The 20178-nt window shown below is 36.6% G+C and overlaps 1 protein-coding gene and 2 long non-coding RNA genes across 3 annotated transcripts; 2 read left to right on the forward strand and 1 right to left on the reverse strand.

Annotated features, from left to right (window-relative positions):
• Positions 1-306: 306 nt before the first annotated feature.
• On the reverse strand, positions 307-3278 carry LOC131620874 (uncharacterized). The gene is made up of 2 exons (XM_058892056.1): positions 3029-3278; positions 307-2568 (listed from the first exon to the last, which is right to left on the reverse strand). Exon 1 carries the CDS (start codon positions 3216-3218, stop codon positions 3036-3038), a length of 183 nt encoding a protein of 60 aa, XP_058748039.1. The 5' UTR covers positions 3219-3278; the 3' UTR covers positions 307-2568; positions 3029-3035.
• A 12030-nt stretch (positions 3279-15308) lies between these two features.
• LOC131620883 (uncharacterized) lies at positions 15309-16473 on the forward strand. Its single transcript, XR_009289340.1, has 2 exons — positions 15309-15762; positions 16268-16473. It is a non-coding gene; the product is annotated as an uncharacterized LOC131620883 (long non-coding RNA).
• A 2879-nt stretch (positions 16474-19352) lies between these two features.
• On the forward strand, positions 19353-19925 carry LOC131620889 (uncharacterized). The gene is made up of 3 exons (XR_009289341.1): positions 19353-19476; positions 19563-19789; positions 19882-19925. It is a non-coding gene; the product is annotated as an uncharacterized LOC131620889 (long non-coding RNA).
• Positions 19926-20178: the final 253 nt, after the last annotated feature.

Consider the following 20178-nt stretch of genomic DNA (forward strand, 5'->3'; position numbering starts at 1 on the left):
TTAATCAAATTTTAAATTAATTTAACTTAGAGTACTCAGCAAAACTCAAAGTATCTATTAATTTATCTATAAAAAAAATTCTCAAAGTCATCCATTCAAAGTATCTAAGAATTTATCTAAAAATAAATTTCTCAAAGTCATCCATTCTTAAAATTACATTTTCTCAAAATAGAAGGCATCTGGTTATAGGAGTGTGGATTCAAATATGCAACTTCCTATTTATTTACCTTTAAGAGGGAAAATAAATTCCAACCATGGTTATAGGAGTGTGGATTCAAATATGCAACTTCCTATTTATTTACCTTTAAGAGGGAAAATAAATTCCAACCATAAGACTACTGGACCAAAAAACATACATTCTTTTTAGTTCATTCTTTCCCTTATTTTTCAAAATCTTCCCATGCACTTTCTTGCTAAACAAAATCTTAAGATATAGCAAATTTGGTTGCAAGTGTTGGAGGCTTCAAATGCATGTGGTACTGAATTTCTATATCACTTGCTCGTGCATTGAAACTACTCAATAGTGCATTGATGTTTAAATTTGTATTGAAGATGGCAGAGGCTTTAAAGTCATCAAAGTTTATGTGCAACCAACAACTTACTGATAGAAATAGTTAATTCTAGATAAGGAGGGAAGTAATGACGACAACAAAGCAACTGATGAAGAAGTTGTTGATGACAGAGGAGGAATAATGTTGCAATAATAGTGAATTTGATGAGAATTGAACTGGTATTGGACCAGTATGCTGACACTTAACAATTGCTGAAGGAAAAAGAAAAAGAGAAGAGTGCATGACATTGACACTAGTAGTGGTACCAATCTAAGGGATGCAGAAACTGACCCATTGTTTGCTTAGTTTATCTACAAGCTAGCACACAAGAGAGAAAAATACAAAAGGCATAAAAGGAAATTAACTGAATTCAAATGTTATTAGCTACATTGTGAAAGTTTGTCTTTATAACAAGTTTGCAATTAGTAGCACGGACATCTCAGAATAAAGATGTGTTCGGTGTCCAACATGTGACAGTGTCTGACACCGACACATGTATCAGTGTCAGCATATCAGTATTTGTGTCGTATTTAGTGTCTGTGTCTGTGTTTCATAAATATAAACTCAAGGTTAGCTGAGAACCAGACACAAGAGGGTACGAATATAAGGAAGTGCAAGCGCAAGAAAGTCAAGCAAACTAGATGTTCTTTTATATCTGCTAAACTCAGGGCAGTCAAACTCAAGCAAACTAGATGGCCAACATCATATGCAGATTTTAACTATACACTTCTCTTATTGTGTTCATATCTCACATACTGCTAAACATGCCTTGCCGCAGTATCTGCCTATTTCATTTGACAATATTTATGTATGGTAATCTTGAAGGAGATCAAAATATTGTTAAAATCAAGCTAGTGTCTTTTTTCCTGTAATATATGTTGAAGGTAACCAAAAATATGTTTTTCTCCCACGAGCTACGTAGTGAGGATGAACAAATAGTTAAAGAAGAGATGTTTAAACCAATGCTGTCAAAATCAAGATTTAAGCTAAGATTAGGTAGAGGTTAAAAGATAATGAGTTGCAGAATCGTAACAGACAATCCTATCAAATTTGAAAAATTATTCCACACATACACATTCAAAGGCTCCAGCTTCCAGAGACTATGCTATGTTTGGTAACGAGGTGAAACATTACTACCGCATGTCCAATGTTCTTTTCACCGTAAGTTTGAAATGCTGATGGTGTAGGCTTCAGCTCAACGTTCGTGACTTTTCACCGTGAGAGCCAAAGTTTTCAGTTATAGACTAAGGCTCTCTTTGGGAGTTTATACACAGCATCATAAATTCAGGTTGCCTGTAGTTGGTAATCTCCACATTAACATATTCCACATATTGGAGGCCGATAGATTCAAGACGAGACCAGATGATCCTGATTTCAAGCTTGATTTTTTTATTTTTTTTTAAATCAAAATTGCATTGAAATTTGAACCAGACAATTTCAATCTAACGCCACTGAAATGCCAACTACGTGAATGCAGAGATTGCCGATGCCAGGCAATCCAAATTCCATAAACTATAGGAGGGTCAGCAAGCTTTCTCATCTTATTTAAAGTTTAAACTAATAAATACTCATAATACTTTTAAACCATTTACATTTTTTTTTTTGAAATCTCGCGGCCTAAGACCGACTAATCCGAGAGAGACCAATCCTACCATCCACTTACGGAGACTTATTTAAAGTCAGTATAAAACTCTAGATGAACTGATCCAATACAGAAATTGTTAGCACCTAGGAGGACCTTAAGAAAAACACACTCTTAAGTCTCAAACTTTCACCAACAGGCTAACCCCCGACCAATCCTTGAGGTTTAGTGGTTACATTACATATCAACTAGACAGATCCTAAAGTTAACTAAAACAAATTCCAGAGACAAAATAGAACACTCCTTCACTGAAGAGTGAGCCTAATTCATATCTACGAGTACACAAACCTCTATTCCCTTCAATTAGGTTCTCAAAACCCCATTTCAATTATTCACAAATCATCACAATCCACTTCCATCTACTGCCCTTTTGACCTGCATTAACCAACAAAATCCATCAAAACTCACTTCTTCTATGAAACAGTGTCGGTAAGGTTTTAAATTTTAAAAAACTGTTTGTTAGCAACGACCGCGACAAAATGGTATCGGAACGTTCCAATTCACAAATTTTATTTAAAGAATAAATTGTGGTTAATTCACACTGCAACGACCACAATCAGTGTGCCAATACCTATACCGATTGAAATGGCAAAAGCCTTTACGCGACTGCAAAATTTAACGTTATTTAAAACCTTATGTGGAACTAAAATTAACATAAAAATTACAATAAAATTGCATATTTTATCTGAAATTTGAGTGACTCCATAAAATACCTACAAAATCACAAACAGCATGTGTGCATTCTCTCCCTCAAATTTAATCAAAATTTTTCTTTCACAACTGAGAACTTGATTAATAAAATAAAAACCAAAGGAAATGTGAGAGAAAATCTAACCGATGCATCAATCCCCGAGGCGCTTCCTGAGATAATTCCTCATCACTTCACTGCGTTCTTTCACGCGAGCCTGCTGAGGAGCAACGTTAACGTACGAAAGGTAAGCTCCGGCGCCGAACAACGAAGCACCGACGACAAACATGCCGCCAGTTACGGCTAATTGCCTCGCCGTCGGCGGGTACGACCACATTGATTTACGAATATCGCCGTCACAAAACACACAGGCGCGTCGCAGTGTCTCTCGACTTCTTTTTTTGGTTTTTTTTGAAAATTTTGGTTTTATATTGATTTTTTGTCATCATTTTTAATTTTTTTGAATAAATTTTGTAATTTTTTCAAGAAGAAAATAATGCAGTAAAATTGAACAGAATAACTCTAAACTCTAATGAAAAATAATTAGAAATCAAAATTTTATAAAAATATTTTGTAAAAACTGAAAACAAAATTTTAAGAAATTTATATAGACTAAAAACTTATCAGTTAATTTATTAAACGAAAATTAAAAACTTAAATATATTTGTTTATGAAAATTTTTTGTTATTAATATAAGAAAATAATATACCATCATAATTATCTCATTAACCTAATTAAATCACTTTAACAGCCTTAATTTATGCCTTTAATTGTAATTTTCTTTAATTAATTATTAGAAAATCTGAAAATAATTAATTCATTTATTTAATATCTTTTGTAAATATTTTTATTTTCCAATACAAACCCTAATCATTATTTAACAATAAAACCCTATTTTATTTTATTTCTCTCTATTTATTGCACTCCAAATATCCAAGTGATTTGTAAATCCTTTGAAATTTTATATTTTTCTTGGAAAATCCCATCTACTTTTTAAACGTAGAAAAATTGCAACTGCACTTCATTAGCCGTGCTATTTCTCTTCTATGTTCCAAAATAATTCCATGGTACTTCCCAAAATAAAATTCTCTGGACAAACTTAGGTCCCAAAGTTGAATTTTTTTTTTGAATAACAAGTTTTTTAAAAAAAATTTCAGAAATAACCATCTTTTCAAAAAAATTCCCCAAATGTCACATTTTTGCTTCCTGCACCACGTTGTCGCCAGGGGGGTGGCGACAACACTGAGCCCAATACGTCGTCGCCAGTGGGCCTGGCGCCTGCTTTCAAAATTTAGGTGTTGTCGCCACCCCCCCTGGCGACAACACCCCCCCTATTTTTTTTTTTTCATTTTTTTTTTGTGATTTTTTTTCTTTAACATATTTTCTCTTAAATTTTTTTATATTATATTTTTCAAATATTCTTTCAACATTATTTTTTTATATAATTTTTTCGGTAATTTTTTTTTTCATGGTAATTTTTTTTCGGTAATTTTTTTCTTTCAACATTAATGTTTTCGGTAATATTTTCTCTTAAATGTTTGTAAATATTATTGGTTCCAAATATTTTTTCCATGGTAATATTTGGTAATTTCTTTCAATATGTCTCCTGAATCCATTATTTTTTTGGTAATGTTTGTTGTGTTGTAACCATAAAATTTATGAAAAAAAGTTCATTTCATTGAAAAAGTAAATTACAAATATCATCGAAACTAAAAACTATGTTGTGGAGCTAGATCCACGATTGGGACATTTGGTCCTATTATGTCCTACCTCACGACATATACTACACTTCCTCTGCATTTTTTCAGTTACGTCCATCTCGGTTCTAATACGCCTGTTGTTTGGTCGACCGCTTTTATTCCGACGCATTAAATCGTTATGCCAAACTGTTTCCCCCTCGTACACAGGCCAATATGCTTCCATTGCTACCACCGGAAAGTAATTGTCGTATACGTTGAGCAACGTTGATACCTTGTAAATTTCTGATACCAAAGATAATGCATCAAAGTGAGTATGTGAACATGCTGCAAGGACATGGGAGCAAGGCATGCGATATGCTTGAAATTGGCCACAGTCGCACCAACGATCTGGGATATTGACGCGATACTGTTGTCGTGGAAGTCCCTGGTTGTGGTCAATTGTTTCCTTTACACTGAAGGTGTGGCCATGACGGTCGAACTCGGTCACTCGGTGAGTGTTACCCTTGGCAGATTCTTGTTGTATATATTTCATACACACATCGCTGTAGACCTGTTGTGTTTGTAACACTGAATTCCACCGCTTACCTCTTGTGGCGAACAGAGTTGCCATCCGAAAATACGTAGCACTAACCAAGGCAGTTACAGGTAGGTTTCGAATGCCTTTGAAAACCCCGTTCATTGATTCCACAAGATTTGTAGTCATGTGACCCCACCTAGCCCCATCGTCGTATGACCTAGTCCATCTCGCTCTGTCAATGCTGTCAATCCACCTCCCTGCATCTGGATTTGTCAACGCTATTTCTCGGCGGTAGTATTGAAATCAAGGTTGGTTTAAGGCATACCCCGCGTTCACCAAGTGGTTCTTCAAAAATTTATCCTTGATCTCTCTCATAAAATTTTGTGCTATATGCCTAATACAGTAGACATGCTTAGACGGAGGGTTGTGCCAACCATTTGTCGGATTGTTGTATGCGTTGTCAATAGAAGCGTGCCTGTCCGAAATCAAACAAAGATTAGGTTGTGGAGCAAGTCTAGCTCGGAGATTCTTCAGAAAGAAGCTCCAAGCAGCAGTTGTTTCTCCTTCTACCAGAGCAAAGGCTATTGGAAAAATGTTGCTGTTTCCATCCTGCGCGACCGCCATCAGCAAAGTTCCCTTGTATTTCCCATACAGCCAGGTTCCATCAATTTGAATAATCGGCTTGCAAAAACCAAAACCGACGATGCATGGTCGAAACGCCCAGAATAGTCTATGGAAGATTCCATTACCTTCGAGAGGGGTTCCGTCCTGGGACTGTGCCGGCAGTGTCTCCAATATACTAACAGTCCCAGGTGAATACAATTGCAGTGCAGCCAGGTAGCGAGGAAGTTGTTGGTATGATTCCTCCCAGTTGCCGTAGACTTTTTCAATTGCTTTCTGTTTCGCCAACCAAGCCTTTCTGTACGAAGGTCTGTATTTGAACACAGAAACGCAATGAGAAATAATTGTCTTCACCTTCAGTGATGGGTCAGTTTCGACCAGAGGAATGATGGTATGACATATCATGTCATGACTGAGTTTTCGATGATCTTGCGCCATGTTAGTGGTGACGCAGGTGTGGGCTTGAGATATCGAACGTATCACCCACGCATTAAATTTCTTTCTGAATGATGCCTTCAGCATGTATCCACACTCCGGGTTTTTGCACGCAATAGTAACTCTATCTGGATTTGAGCGATCGGCTTTAAAATCAACACAATTTGCTAAGTGCCAATTTTTTATAGCCAACATACAATCATCCTTCGAACGAAACGTGTCACCCTCTTTTAACTCCTCGCCTGACCTCATATATGGATTGTAGAACATATCGGACGATGGCTCGTCCTCTCCTAAATTAAGCGTTGTGAAATGTGCCGGAGGTGAATATGCATGTGTATCCGGTACTGGATCCGGCAATGGAACTTGTTCGTCACCTTCATCTTCGGAATCACGATTCACCAACTCATCAACAACATCTTCTATTTCAGTTTCTTCGTCAATGACATGTTCGGGCTGTTGTTCGTCATCAACAACAGGATCAATAACCTGTGACTGAATATTTTGCGAAGGAGCATTTTGTTCAACCACTATGTACAGTTCCAGATAATCATAACCAAAATACTCATGGGTGAGGAACATGTTTTGAACCTCTACGTCAGTTGTTATCTGTGATTGATAAAACTTGACTGAGTTGTTAGGTTGAACAAGGGGTTGTCGGTAAAATATTTGAGAGACTGGTTCTCTTATTTTGGATTCGATTTTCCTTTTTAGATAAGAGAAATCCGATTGTCTATTTAGAGCAAAACGTGTTGAGTTTGTGTTTCTAGATAGAAAACCGTTTGTGTCGCAGTGGTATGTCTCACCGTTCATATGAACACGAACTTTGTATTGCGAGGTGGATGCCATAATTTTGATATGTGTTTGTGAAAGAAGAAATGTGAGAATTGTGTTGTAAAAAGAAGAAATGTTTGGGAGAATTGTGTTGTAAAAAATAATATGTGAAGTAGTTCATATATATCATGCACCACCTCTTACACAAGAATACATGCAACAAGCATGCAAGAAATGAAGCAATAATTCTGCACAAGATTCAAATATGACAAGACTAATGCATGTCACAAAAGAATCTCGTCCCCACCTCTTACACAAGGCTAATGCATGCAAGAAATGAAGCAATAATTCTGCACAAGATTCAAATATGACAAGACTAATGCATGTCACAAAAGAATCTTGTCCCCACCTCTTACACAAGGCTAATGCATGCAAGAAATGAAGCAATAATTCTGCACAAGATTCAATTATGACAAGACTATATTTTCATGGATTATTTGTATTTGTATTTGTATTTGTATTTCTATTGGTAATGTATTTGTATTATCCTGTATTAAATCAACTAGTTATGTCTTTGTCACGTAATGAAATTGTCTTCATGGCCCATACTGCCACTCTTTATTTTGGACAGTCAAATACGCATGCTTTCGTCTAGTCCCATCAAGTCAGTCTTCATGGCAATACCACCGGAAAGTAATTGTCGTATACGTTGAGCAACGTTGATACCTTGTAAATTTCTGATACCAAAGATAATGCATCAAAGTGAGTATGTGAACATGCTGCAAGGACATGGGAGCAAGGCATGCGATATGCTTGAAATTGGCCACAGTCGCACCAACGATCTGGGATATTGACGCGATACTGTTGTCGTGGAAGTCCCTGGTTGTGGTCAATTGTTTCCTTTACACTGAAGGTGTGGCCATGACGGTCGAACTCGGTCACTCGGTGAGTGTTACCCTTGGCAGATTCTTGTTGTATATATTTCATACACACATCGCTGTAGACCTGTTGTGTTTGTAACACTGAATTCCACCGCTTACCTCTTGTGGCGAACAGAGTTGCCATCCGAAAATACGTAGCACTAACCAAGGCAGTTACAGGTAGGTTTCGAATGCCTTTGAAAACCCCGTTCATTGATTCCACAAGATTTGTAGTCATGTGACCCCACCTAGCCCCATCGTCGTATGACCTAGTCCATCTCGCTCTGTCAATGCTGTCAATCCACCTCCCTGCATCTGGATTTGTCAACGCTATTTCTCGGCGGTAGTATTGAAATCAAGGTTGGTTTAAGGCATACCCCGCGTTCACCAAGTGGTTCTTCAAAAATTTATCCTTGATCTCTCTCATAAAATTTTGTGCTATATGCCTAATACAGTAGACATGCTTAGACGGAGGGTTGTGCCAACCATTTGTCGGATTGTTGTATGCGCTGTCAATAGAAGCGTGCCTGTCCGAAATCAAACAAAGATTAGGTTGTGGAGCAAGTCTAGCTCGAAGATTCTTCAGAAAGAAGCTCCAAGCAGCAGTTGTTTCTCCTTCTACCAGAGCAAAGGCTATTGGAAAAATGTTGCTGTTTCCATCCTGCGCGACCGCCATCAGCAAAGTTCCCTTGTATTTCCCATACAGCCAGGTTCCATCAATTTGAATAATCGGCTTGCAAAAACCAAAACCGACGATGCATGGTCGAAACGCCCAGAATAGTCTATGGAAGATTCCATTACCTTCGAGAGGGGTTCCGTCCTGGGACTGTGCCGGAAGTGTCTCCAATATACTAACAGTCCCAGGTGAATACAATTGCAGTGCAGCCAGGTAGCGAGGAAGTTGTTGGTATGATTCCTCCCAGTTGCCGTAGACTTTTTCAATTGCTTTCTATTTCGCCAACCAAGCCTTTCTGTACGAAGGTCTGTATTTGAACACAGAAACGCAATGAGAAATAATTGTCTTCACCTTCAGTGATGGGTCAGTTTCGACCAGAGGAATGATGGTATGACATATCATGTCATGACTGAGTTTTCGATGATCTTGCGCCATGTTAGTGGTGACGCAGGTGTGGGCTTGAGATATCGAACGTATCACCCACGCATTAAATTTCTTTCTGAATGATGCCTTCAGCATGTATCCACACTCCGGGTTTTTGCACGCAATAGTAACTCTATCTGGATTTGAGCGATCGGCTTTAAAATCAACACAATTTGCTAAGTGCCAATTTTTTATAGCCAACATACAATCATCCTTCGAACGAAACGTGTCACCCTCTTTTAACTCCTCGCCTGACCTCATATATGGATTGTAGAACATATCGGACGATGGCTCGTCCTCTCCTAAATTAAGCGTTGTGAAATGTGCCGGAGGTGAATATGCATGTGTATCCGGTACTGGATCCGGCAATGGAACTTGTTCGTCACCTTCATCTTCGGAATCACGATTCACCAACTCATCAACAACATCTTCTATTTCAGTTTCTTCGTCAATGACATGTTCGGGCTGTTGTTCGTCATCAACAACAGGATCAATAACCTGTGACTGAATATTTTGCGAAGGAGCATTTTGTTCAACCACTATGTACAGTTCCAGATAATCATAACCAAAATACTCATGGGTGAGGAACATGTTTTGAACCTCTACGTCAGTTGTTATCTGTGATTGATAAAACTTGACTGAGTTGTTAGGTTGAACAAGGGGTTGTCGGTAAAATATTTGAGAGACTGGTTCTCTTATTTTGGATTCGATTTTCCTTTTTAGATAAGAGAAATCCGATTGTCTATTTAGAGCAAAACGTGTTGAGTTTGTGTTTCTAGATAGAAAACCGTTTGTGTCGCAGTGGTATGTCTCACCGTTCATATGAACACGAACTTTGTATTGCGAGGTGGATGCCATAATTTTGATATGTGTTTGTGAAAGAAGAAATGTGAGAATTGTGTTGTAAAAAGAAGAAATGTTTGGGAGAATTGTGTTGTAAAAAATAATATGTGAAGTAGTTCATATATATCATGCACCACCTCTTACACAAGAATACATGCAACAAGCATGCAAGAAATGAAGCAATAATTCTGCACAAGATTCAAATATGACAAGACTAATGCATGTCACAAAAGAATCTCGTCCCCACCTCTTACACAAGGCTAATGCATGCAAGAAATAAAGCAATAATTCTGCACAAGATTCAAATATGACAAGACTAATGCATGTCACAAAAGAATCTTGTCCCCACCTCTTACACAAGGCTAATGCATGCAAGAAATGAAGCAATAATTCTGCACAAGATTCAATTATGACAAGACTATATTTTCATGGATTATTTGTATTTGTATTTGTATTTGTATTTCTATTGGTAATGTATTTGTATTATCCTGTATTAAATCAACTAGTTATGTCTTTGTCACGTAATGAAATTGTCTTCATGGCCCATACTGCCACTCTTTATTTTGGACAGTCAAATACGCATGCTTTCGTCTAGTCCCATCAAGTCAGTCTTCATGGCCCATACATGTTATGTCTTTGTATTTCTATTGGTAATGTATTTGTATTATCATGTATTAAATCAACTAGTTATGTCTTTGTCATGTAATGAAATTGTCTTCATGGCCCATACTGCCACTCTTTATCAGTGTGTCTGCATTTATCATACATGTTAGGCGTGCTTGTAAACAGTACGCAACATCATTATTTTTTTCTACCCACTACTATTATAAATTAGGGGCTCCTATTGTTGAGTTTACACACAGATACACAAACTCCAAATACCAAACAATCACACAAACACAACCATGCCTCGCCGGACAACCATTAGGCCAGATGGATGTCACCGGACAACAGAGCCCCCGCCCCGGAGATCAACATGGGGTATTGAACCGGAACCAGAGTATCGCAGAAGGACCGGACATGTCATATACTCTGCTGTCAAACCTCTCATGCCGGTTATGTTTTGGAATATCACTTCCGTCGAGCAACTCAAGAGGACTCTCCTGACTTTTTTAGAGGGGGAGTACGAATCCGGCGAACAGATAAGAAGCATCAAGAGGCTTAAAACAAGGGCCGATCCTGTGACTGGAGCAGTGACAAGTTTCTGGGATAACGTGGAATACGACATTGAGTGCTTTCAAATGATGCATGGACCCAATGACATTGTTTTAACCGTAGTAATTTCTTAGATGTTTTAGTTTCTGTGTTGGTTATTGTCAATGTACCTTTTTAATTAATGAATGAATTAATGTTTTCCATAATATATATATCTGCGCTAATTTAATATAAATACAAATATATATTATAAGTATATGTTTTAAATGAATTAAAATAAAAATAAAAACATCTAAATAAAAAATAAAAATTATGATAAATCAGTGCATGCAATAATTTAACATAATTTAGCATGACAAGAATGCATGCCTCTATAGCAATCTCGTCCCCACCACAGACATGACAAGATAAGACAATGCAGGGAATCTCGTCCCCACCACAGACATGACAAGACAAGACACTGCAGGGAATCTCGTCCCCACCACAGACATGACAAGACAAGACACTGCAGGGAATCTCGTCCCCACCACAGACATGACAAGACAAGATAGTGCAGGGAATCTCGTCCCCACCACAGACATGACAAGACAAGACACTGCAGGGAATCTCGTCCTCACCTATGCATTTTGGCTATAAATATGTTCCCAAACTTGTTCATTTTCTTCATCACCTCTTATACTTTCATCAGAGCAACTTATCATCAGAACAACTTTGTGTTTCATCATCAACAAACATGTCTCTCCTAACTATGGGTCAAGAGCATCGAGGAACCATTGCAAACATTGCCGATTATGTAAGTTTGAGCAAACACTTAATTTTTTTTACTTAAATTTACTAATTTCAAATACTTATGGGTAGTTTTTTTTATAGGATATCACGAGATTTAGGACCCGTGCTGGTAAGATGAATGCTCCTGACCCTTTGATTGTGGACTACGTTAAACGTGCGGGATTTGGTGAGGTAATGAACTTAACACATACCTCAGTTGATATGAAGTTTATATTAGCATTGTATGAGCGTTGGAGGCCTGAGACTCATACTTTTCACCTTCCAATGGGTGAATGTACCGTCACTCTAGAGGACGTGTACATGTTATTGGGTCTCAAAACAAATGAAAAGGCAGTGTATGGAAATGTCCAACAACCAAACGCTCTATGCGTCGAATTGTTGGGTGTGGATTTAATAGAGGGTGAGGGGCGACAAAGGGGTAGGGGCCAAGGTATAAAGCTTGCTGGCCTTCAACTAGCTTATGATGGCCTTCAATTGAATGAGTTTTCTGACGAAGAAAGTAAACTACAGAAAACTAGGATGTATATTATGTTGTTATTTGGTAGGTTTCTATTTCCTGAAGGCACGGGAAATAGTGTTAATTTTATGTACTTGTGTTTACTTGGGGACATTGATGCAATAAAGACATATAGTTGGGGTTCGGCTGTGTTGGCATACCTCTATAGTTCCTTGTGCAAATGTGCAAAAAAGAATAGTTGTACATTTAGTGGATGTGCATTCTTGCTACAAGCATGGGCATGGTGGAGAATGCCGGTATTGGCCCCTGCAAATCCAAACAGTTACGCCTTCCCTTACGCTTCAAGGTAACTTTTGGATCTTATTTTAATTAGTGCATTTTATTCTATTATTATTTGTAACTATATTGATTTTTATCTTTTAATGTGTTTAGGTTTAATACAATCGGGTTGGATTACACTAATACGCCTGTATCCAAAATCATTTTCTACCGCCAACTATTAGATCGACTTGGACCCCAAGATGTAATACCACTAAAAATGTCCATTTTCTAAATATATTTTTAAAATTAACTATCTTCTATATTTTGAAATTAATATTATTTGCTTTGCAGTTTATTTGGCGACCTTACTTGGAATTGGACCACGTACCCGACCTTAACGAGGCGGCTATTTGGACAGCAAAATCACCCATCATACGGTTCACCACTGTGGAGATGCACCAAAGTGACCGTGTGAAGCTCCAATTCGGCATGCATCAAGGTATCCCTGACCCACCTGAGCCTGACTGTTTGGGACGTTGGCATCTGGCGAAGGTTAGCGAACAGTGGTACGTAGAAAATTACAAGACGTTTGCTATAGATCAGCGTAAAATATGGGCTCGTCGTTCCAAAACTGTTCTAGAATTTCCTGTGGCGCCGGGAGAAATGAAGCCAACTGTTGAATATGTCAACTGGTACAGATCGGTCACAAATCCTGAAATGATTGTGTCTGCCCCTTTCTATTTAGCTGACCCGCGAGCACAACCTCCATATTTTGGAGGACAACAACAACCACCACCAAATTACCAACAACAACAACAACCACCACCAAATTACCAACAACAGCATTACCCACGACAACACCAACAACAACAACAAAGTTACCACCAACAACCAATCCAACCACAAACACCTTTTTACCAACAACATTCCCAATAATACCACCAGTTTTTTCCATCCCAAACTCAACCACAAAATCAAGAATTCCATGTAGGGAGCTCTTCCAGATCACATTTCCAAGAATTCCATGCGGGGAGTGTAGCGGTAAAAAGGTGACTCGAGCGTTATCGCACGCTCGAAATATCAACAGAGTCGCCACCGAACTTTATTTATTCCAAGAAGGAAAGGGAAAATATCGATAAAACCCACGAATAAAAAGAAAATAAGATAAGATGGTCATCGCAACCAACTTTAGGTTCGGGAGTCGGTTAAGCAAGGGGAAGGTGTTAGCACCCCTCACTTCCATCGTACTCGATGGGACCCATTTAGTTAATCTTGTGATCAATTGTTAGCTTATTATCTATTTGTGTTATTTATTAGGTTGGAAAGAAGGAAGAAACAAAATAAGATTTTTTATTATTGTGCTCGCCAAGACGTTTGTATCTTGTGCCTACGTATTCCCTAGTGCAATGGGAAAGTCAGAGCAATCGTAGTTCGGGGTAAAACGCCAAGTTTGTTGATTTTTAGCGAGAGGTACTCGATCGCATTCAAACAATACTATGCGCATATGGATAAGAGATTGTTTGCCTCACTACAAGAATGGATAACTAAATCAAGATTAGAACAAGATTTTGGCCATCATCGCATTCGAGTGGAAAACGTTCGATCTTCACATATGGAAGTATAATTGCATTTGAATTTTGACTAAGTGTCTCGTCTTATGAAAAAAAAAGGTTTTAAAATTAAAAGGTGTGAATAAATTTGAAGTTTGTTTGTCAAGAGAAATCAAACATTTAAACAAAGGCTTAACGGCCATCGCCTAAATGCTTGAAAGAGAAAATTGTACAAGTACGTACAACCCCCTCGTAAGTGATGAAAAAAAAAAGGATGATTTGATCAGTTGAAATATCTTTAGTTGGATCCAAGTATTTAAACAAAAGCTTAACGGCCATCGCTTAAAACACTTGAAAGAGTATTTGCTAAATCGGGTTTTTAGAAGTCTTTGATGGAGTCAACGCACTTAAACAATGGCTTAACGGCCATCGCCTAGTTGCTTAAAGAACAACTTGTACAAGTACGTACAAACCCTTCTTCATTATCCATTATAGACTAAATTCTATTTGATTAAAAGAAAAGCGTTTTTGTAAAAAAGAGTGAGTTAAATCAATTTTTAAGAAGTCTTTAATGGAGTTTAAACATCCAAACAAAGGCTTAACGGCCATCGCCTAAATGCTTAAAGAACAACTTGTACAAGTACGTACAAACCCTTCTTTCCATTATAGATAAAATGATTTGATTAAAAGAAAGTGTTTTTTTTTGTAAAAAAGGGTGAATTAAATCGAGTTTCTTGGAGCGTTTAATGGAATCCAAGTATTCAAATAAAAGCTTAACGGCCATCACCCAAATACTTTTAGGACAACTTGCACAAGTACGTACGAACCCTCCTTGATTCATCCATTAAAACTCAAAACTCGAGTCAATTAGAAAAAAGCTATTTTTTGAATCATTTTTAAATATATTGAATAAAATTCTAAACATACGTATAAAGAATATATATTTAACCTTTTAATAAGTCTAGTAAATAAAATAAACAAGAAAACATTTTTTGTGATTTTTTTATATGAAAATAAATCTAACTTTTAACTAAAAACTACTTATCATTATTTTTATATAGAAAAAAGAAAAGAGATATTAAATAAGAAAATAGTAAAATATAAGTATATTGGCCATGGGGGTGTATAAGATCGTATAGGGGTTTGCTGGCCCAAAGAACATTAACCAAAAAAAAGGATAAGTAAATAATAAAAAAAAACAAAGATGGGCTGGACCGGGTCGGGTCAGTGTGACCCGGATCCAACCACCTAACACAATGGATAGGGTTCGATTGAAAGAGGAAAAGGAAAACCTAGCCTCCTTTTTTGAGAACGAAAAAAAGCTCTCCCTCCTCTCTCGTATTTCTCTGCGAAACAACGATAACAAACAAAAACAAGGAGAACTCTCAGCCTCTCTCGATCTCGTCTCGTCTCTCGAATCGTTCGCTCTCTCTTGCTCTTGCGGTGAAGATTCAAATAACAACATTAAAACGCCACTCTCTCTCGATGCAACTCTGTCTCGGTCTCACCCGCTCGCTCACGTTATTCTCTCGTGATTTCTCATCAACGAGAACAACACAGCAATCAATAATGAGTTCAAGCAACAAGCCCTTAACCCTTTGCAACCCAATATCCCAATAATTTCGTTCAGATCAGTTATAGATTACAACAAAGTACAAGCATTAACCAGAAATTTGAAGCAAGATAAATGATAACCTAAACAAGTATGAGTCAGGAACGATGGAGATCTGTCAAGCTTCAACTTCAATGGCAATTTTCGAGTAAGTTTATGAGTCCACTAATCCTTGCCTTCATCTTCATCTGTTATGATTTGTTGTTGTCTGATTCGGTGTATTTGAGTGAGGGTGAATTTTGGCAGAGTGTTCTTGAAGGCGTGTTGTTGGTTTAAGTTTTTTCTCCAGAACTTTTGTGGGTTTCTTTTGCAGGTTAAGAGTGAAGAGAGATTTTTGGGGTAGGTTTTGTATGTGAGATACTTGAAGTGTTTTTGTGTTTGTGGCCGCGTATGTTAGCAGGTTAAGGGTTGGAGATTGTGGAAAGGGTGAGCTGAAAGGTTTTAGAGTGGATTTTCTTTTGTTAGAGTGAAAAAGAGATTTGAGGGTAGGTTTTTGTGTGTAACTTTCGTGGCTGCCCCCTTGTGGCTTTTTCTTTTGGTTCCTCCCCCTTTTGCAGATTTGTTTTGGCTCTGTTTTATAGATAGATGAAGGTGATTTTAGGGGGAAATTAGGATGAAATTTGAACATTTTGGTGATACATTTTTGTATGCAGGTTATTGCATGGCTATTTTGGTGAAAATTGTGGCTTATGAAGCAGGCTTTGGACTATTATGGAAGCGTAGCAGCAAGTGGAGCAGAGGCGAGGCATGAAGAAAGTGAAGACCTTTTTTTGTTTAATTTCTGTACTATTTTTTCATGTAAAATGGGCTTCTAACTAAATGGGCCTAGACTAATAAAAACTCTCTCCTTTTTTTGTTATATACTCTCTGATTAATAAAAAAACCTAAATAAAAATCAAAACCTAAAATAAAATAATAACAAAAATTAATCTACAATGATCTAAAATCTATGGAATAAAATAACTCGAATAAAAATATGCAAAGATGTGAAAATGCATGCTATTTTTATCGACTTTATCAAAAGTCTATTTTTTCAGAATATGCAACGATGCGATGTTTAAATGATGAATATACATGAAATAAAATGGGACAAGCCAACTATGAATGAAATATGCGGGTCAAAAATTGGGGTGCGACAGGGAGCTCTTTAAGATCACCACCAATAACCCCTGACATGGGCATAGAAGAAGAATACACGCACTACACCACATTCGACCAACCAACATCACAGTACCCCAACCAACCATTTGACCTCAACACACCACCACAACCATTGTATTTTAACCAAACCGGATCCACCTCCAACTTCCAAAACTTCCAGGCCGCACCCACTAGGAGAAATTTCAACCCACCTAGACAAAGCTTTGACAGCGCCGCGGGCACCCGCCTATCCTATGGAGGGAATTCTAGAGGTCAAGGACGGCCCACAGATTTTGAAGACCCAGATTTCATTGAGGGGCCGTCGACTCAAGCACAAGACGAACCAAATAGAGGGGGGCGTCGTCGCAGGAATAGGGGGCATTACCAACTCGTGACCCTTCTACACGACCTATTAGACAACCTGAATGTGGATCGTACCATGGTCCACGTATCGTTAATGTATTTTGTAATGTTTTTAATTTTAATGTATTTGTATCGTTAATGTATTTTGTAATGTTTTTAATTTTAATGTATTTGTATCGTTAATGTATCGTTATTGTATTTTAATATATAATTATTTTTAACGAATGTCCAACTTTCAAAATAATGAATCCACCACCATCTTCCAAAAATAATTTTAAAAAGATAGATAAAAAAAACAATATAAAAAAATTATGGAAAAATTGTAGTTAAAAAAAATACTATAAAAAATTAAATGATAAAAGATTGCTAAAGAAAAAAATAACATAAAAAAAATGAAAAAGTTAATGTATCGTTATTGTATTTTAATATATAATTATTTTTAACGAATGTCCAACTTTCAAAATAATGAATCCACCACCAACTTCCAAAAATAATTTTAAAAAGATAGATAAAAAAACAATATAAAAAAATTATGGAAAAATTGTAGTTAAAAAAAAATACTATAAAAAATTAAATGATAAAAGATTGCTAAAGAAAAAAAATCACAAAAAAAAAATGAAAAAAAAATAGGGGGGGTGTTGTCGCCAGGGGGGGTGGCGACAACACCTAAATTTTGAAAGCAGGCGCCAGGCCCACTGGCGACGACGTATTGGGCTCAGTGTTGTCGCCACCCCCCCCTGGCGACAACGTGGTGCAGGAAGCAAAAATGTGACATTTGGGGAATTTTTTTGAAAAGATGGTTATTTCTGAAATTTTTTTAAAAAAACTTGTTATTCAAAAAAAAAATTCCCCAAAGTTCTCTGGACAAACTTAGTAAATCAAGTCCATCAAATCCTTGAGTTACAAGAATTCAATATCCGACTCCGTGACGAGTAGAGATTCTCTCCATTTCTCAAAAGTAATGGAGATTGCCATTACTAAAGTTTTGGAGAATAATACATTTATATTATTTATAAGTGTGACATATATTTTATATACTTTAATATTTATACAATGCAAACATTGATAATGGCACTCTCCATTTCTTTGAAGAAATAGAGAGGATCTCAACTCCTCCGTGACATTCCATTAACCCTAGATACTACATAAATAATTTTTTTTTCACTCCATTATTTACAGGTTTCTTATCTATCAATTTTTGGGTTGAGATTCTCTAACTTTAGGGAGAGAACTTCCCTCTAACTTTCCCTCTATCTCTCTCCTATTAGATACTCTCTCTCATCATATTTTCCTCCATTTTTTTTCTTCACTTTTTCCTTTAAAAAATTGCCTAAAGTCACCAAAGTTAGAGAATGCAAAATTAAAGAATCCTGCTCCCAATTCCTGAGGTTGTGTTGCAATTAGAAGCTATTATAAATTTCTTCTACGCTCTGTTAGCAAATCTATTAACAATATATAAAATTTAAAGTACCTGGAATTTCCACGTATACCTTAACTATGTTTAACTTAAACTAATCTAATAATTAAGGGCAGCTTAGTCTTTTTGTTAAATACTGCATTATGGTTGATTCTAAGTTTGAATTTGCTGACATGGCATCACTACAACAATACTGCTCGATTATTTTTTCCCACATTTAAATTTGCTTTTTTTTTTTATTTTTTCCACATTTCATGCATTGAGAATTACAAAATATCATGATTACAGACTCTAGCGTGATTTGTTTTGTATTTATGGATGTGTGTTGGAATGATAAACCCTAGCAGCCATATGCAACAACATCCAAGCAACAACACGGCACAACTTCCTACCACACTAACCTTTCAACTTCTCACGTCTCCCTTTTTCTTCTCCCTCTTTCTGTTTTTCCTCATTCACTCTCTTCATCCCTCAAGATTTCGTTTTCCTCCATCATTTTCCTTTTTCCTCAGATTTTGTTTGTTCAGACTGTTTCCTCCATAGAAGAAATGATATGCTTGAAAAGGGTCTCAAATCCCCTCTAGATTTCGTTTTCCCTATCATACTGCTTCTCATCATTATTCAGGTAATCTTATTTTTGTTGGTACAAAATGTATTGTTCGGTTTTGTGTTTGTATATTTTTTTCTTTCAAAAACATGCAAATGTTTCTTCAACCAACCAATGATTTATTGCTTCATGACCATGTTTTTATGGATATCAGTTTAATGGTTTTGTGGGTTGTGGATTTTTCAGTTCACGAAGAATAAGACGTAGATTTGTTTATGGGTTGTGATTTTGATTTCAAGTGAAGAAGAAATTAGAAATCTGCTTGTGGGTTTCAAGTGAAGAAGAAGATGGAGATCTGCTTGTGGGTTGTGGATTTGATTTCAAGCCAAGAAAAAGTAAAATAATATACAAGTTATTGTTGATTGTGTTTCTCTTTTCAATGTTTTATTGTTTTTTAATTAAAAAAATTTCTTTGAAACAGGATCTACTGAAGTAAAAGGTTGATTTAAACTGGATGCGATCGTGAACTTCGGTTTTTATCGATTTCATTTGTGTTATTTTCTTATTAGCTTAAAAGAATAAAAATTGATTTGCAATTATTTGATTTATGAAAAGGTTCATACTCAAAGTGTGGGTACGATAAAGAGAAAGAGGAATGGGACTAAGCCTTCAAAATGTAGAAGAAACATGAAGAAATAATACACACTGGTAGTTGGTTAAAAGTTTTTTATTTACATTTCTTTGATTTGCTTATACATATGAATTTAGCATTAAAAAGCCACCTTACTTGTACTTTGCAGTCAGATGCGAGCCAATGAAGCCAATGAAGGCAAAAAATGAAGCATATGCAAAAGGAATTGGAAGATTTTAAACAAAGATGTAAAAAAATTGAAATTGAAGGTTTGTGCTTGGATTTGATTCCCTCCTCTATTAGTGTTTTTGCCTATCTTTTTATTTGGTTGTAATTCATCATACCATGTGTTGATGACTTTTTTTGATCAATTTTTGTAGACATTGATTGAAGGTGAACTAGAAAATACCAAACTCTTTCAATATATAAGGAAACTTTACAAGAGGTAGATCCCTCAATAATAAGG

The sequence above is a fragment of the Vicia villosa genome, linkage group LG1 (genome assembly GCF_029867415.1).
Source record: "Vicia villosa cultivar HV-30 ecotype Madison, WI linkage group LG1, Vvil1.0, whole genome shotgun sequence".
Lineage (NCBI taxonomy): Eukaryota > Viridiplantae > Streptophyta > Magnoliopsida > Fabales > Fabaceae > Vicia > Vicia villosa.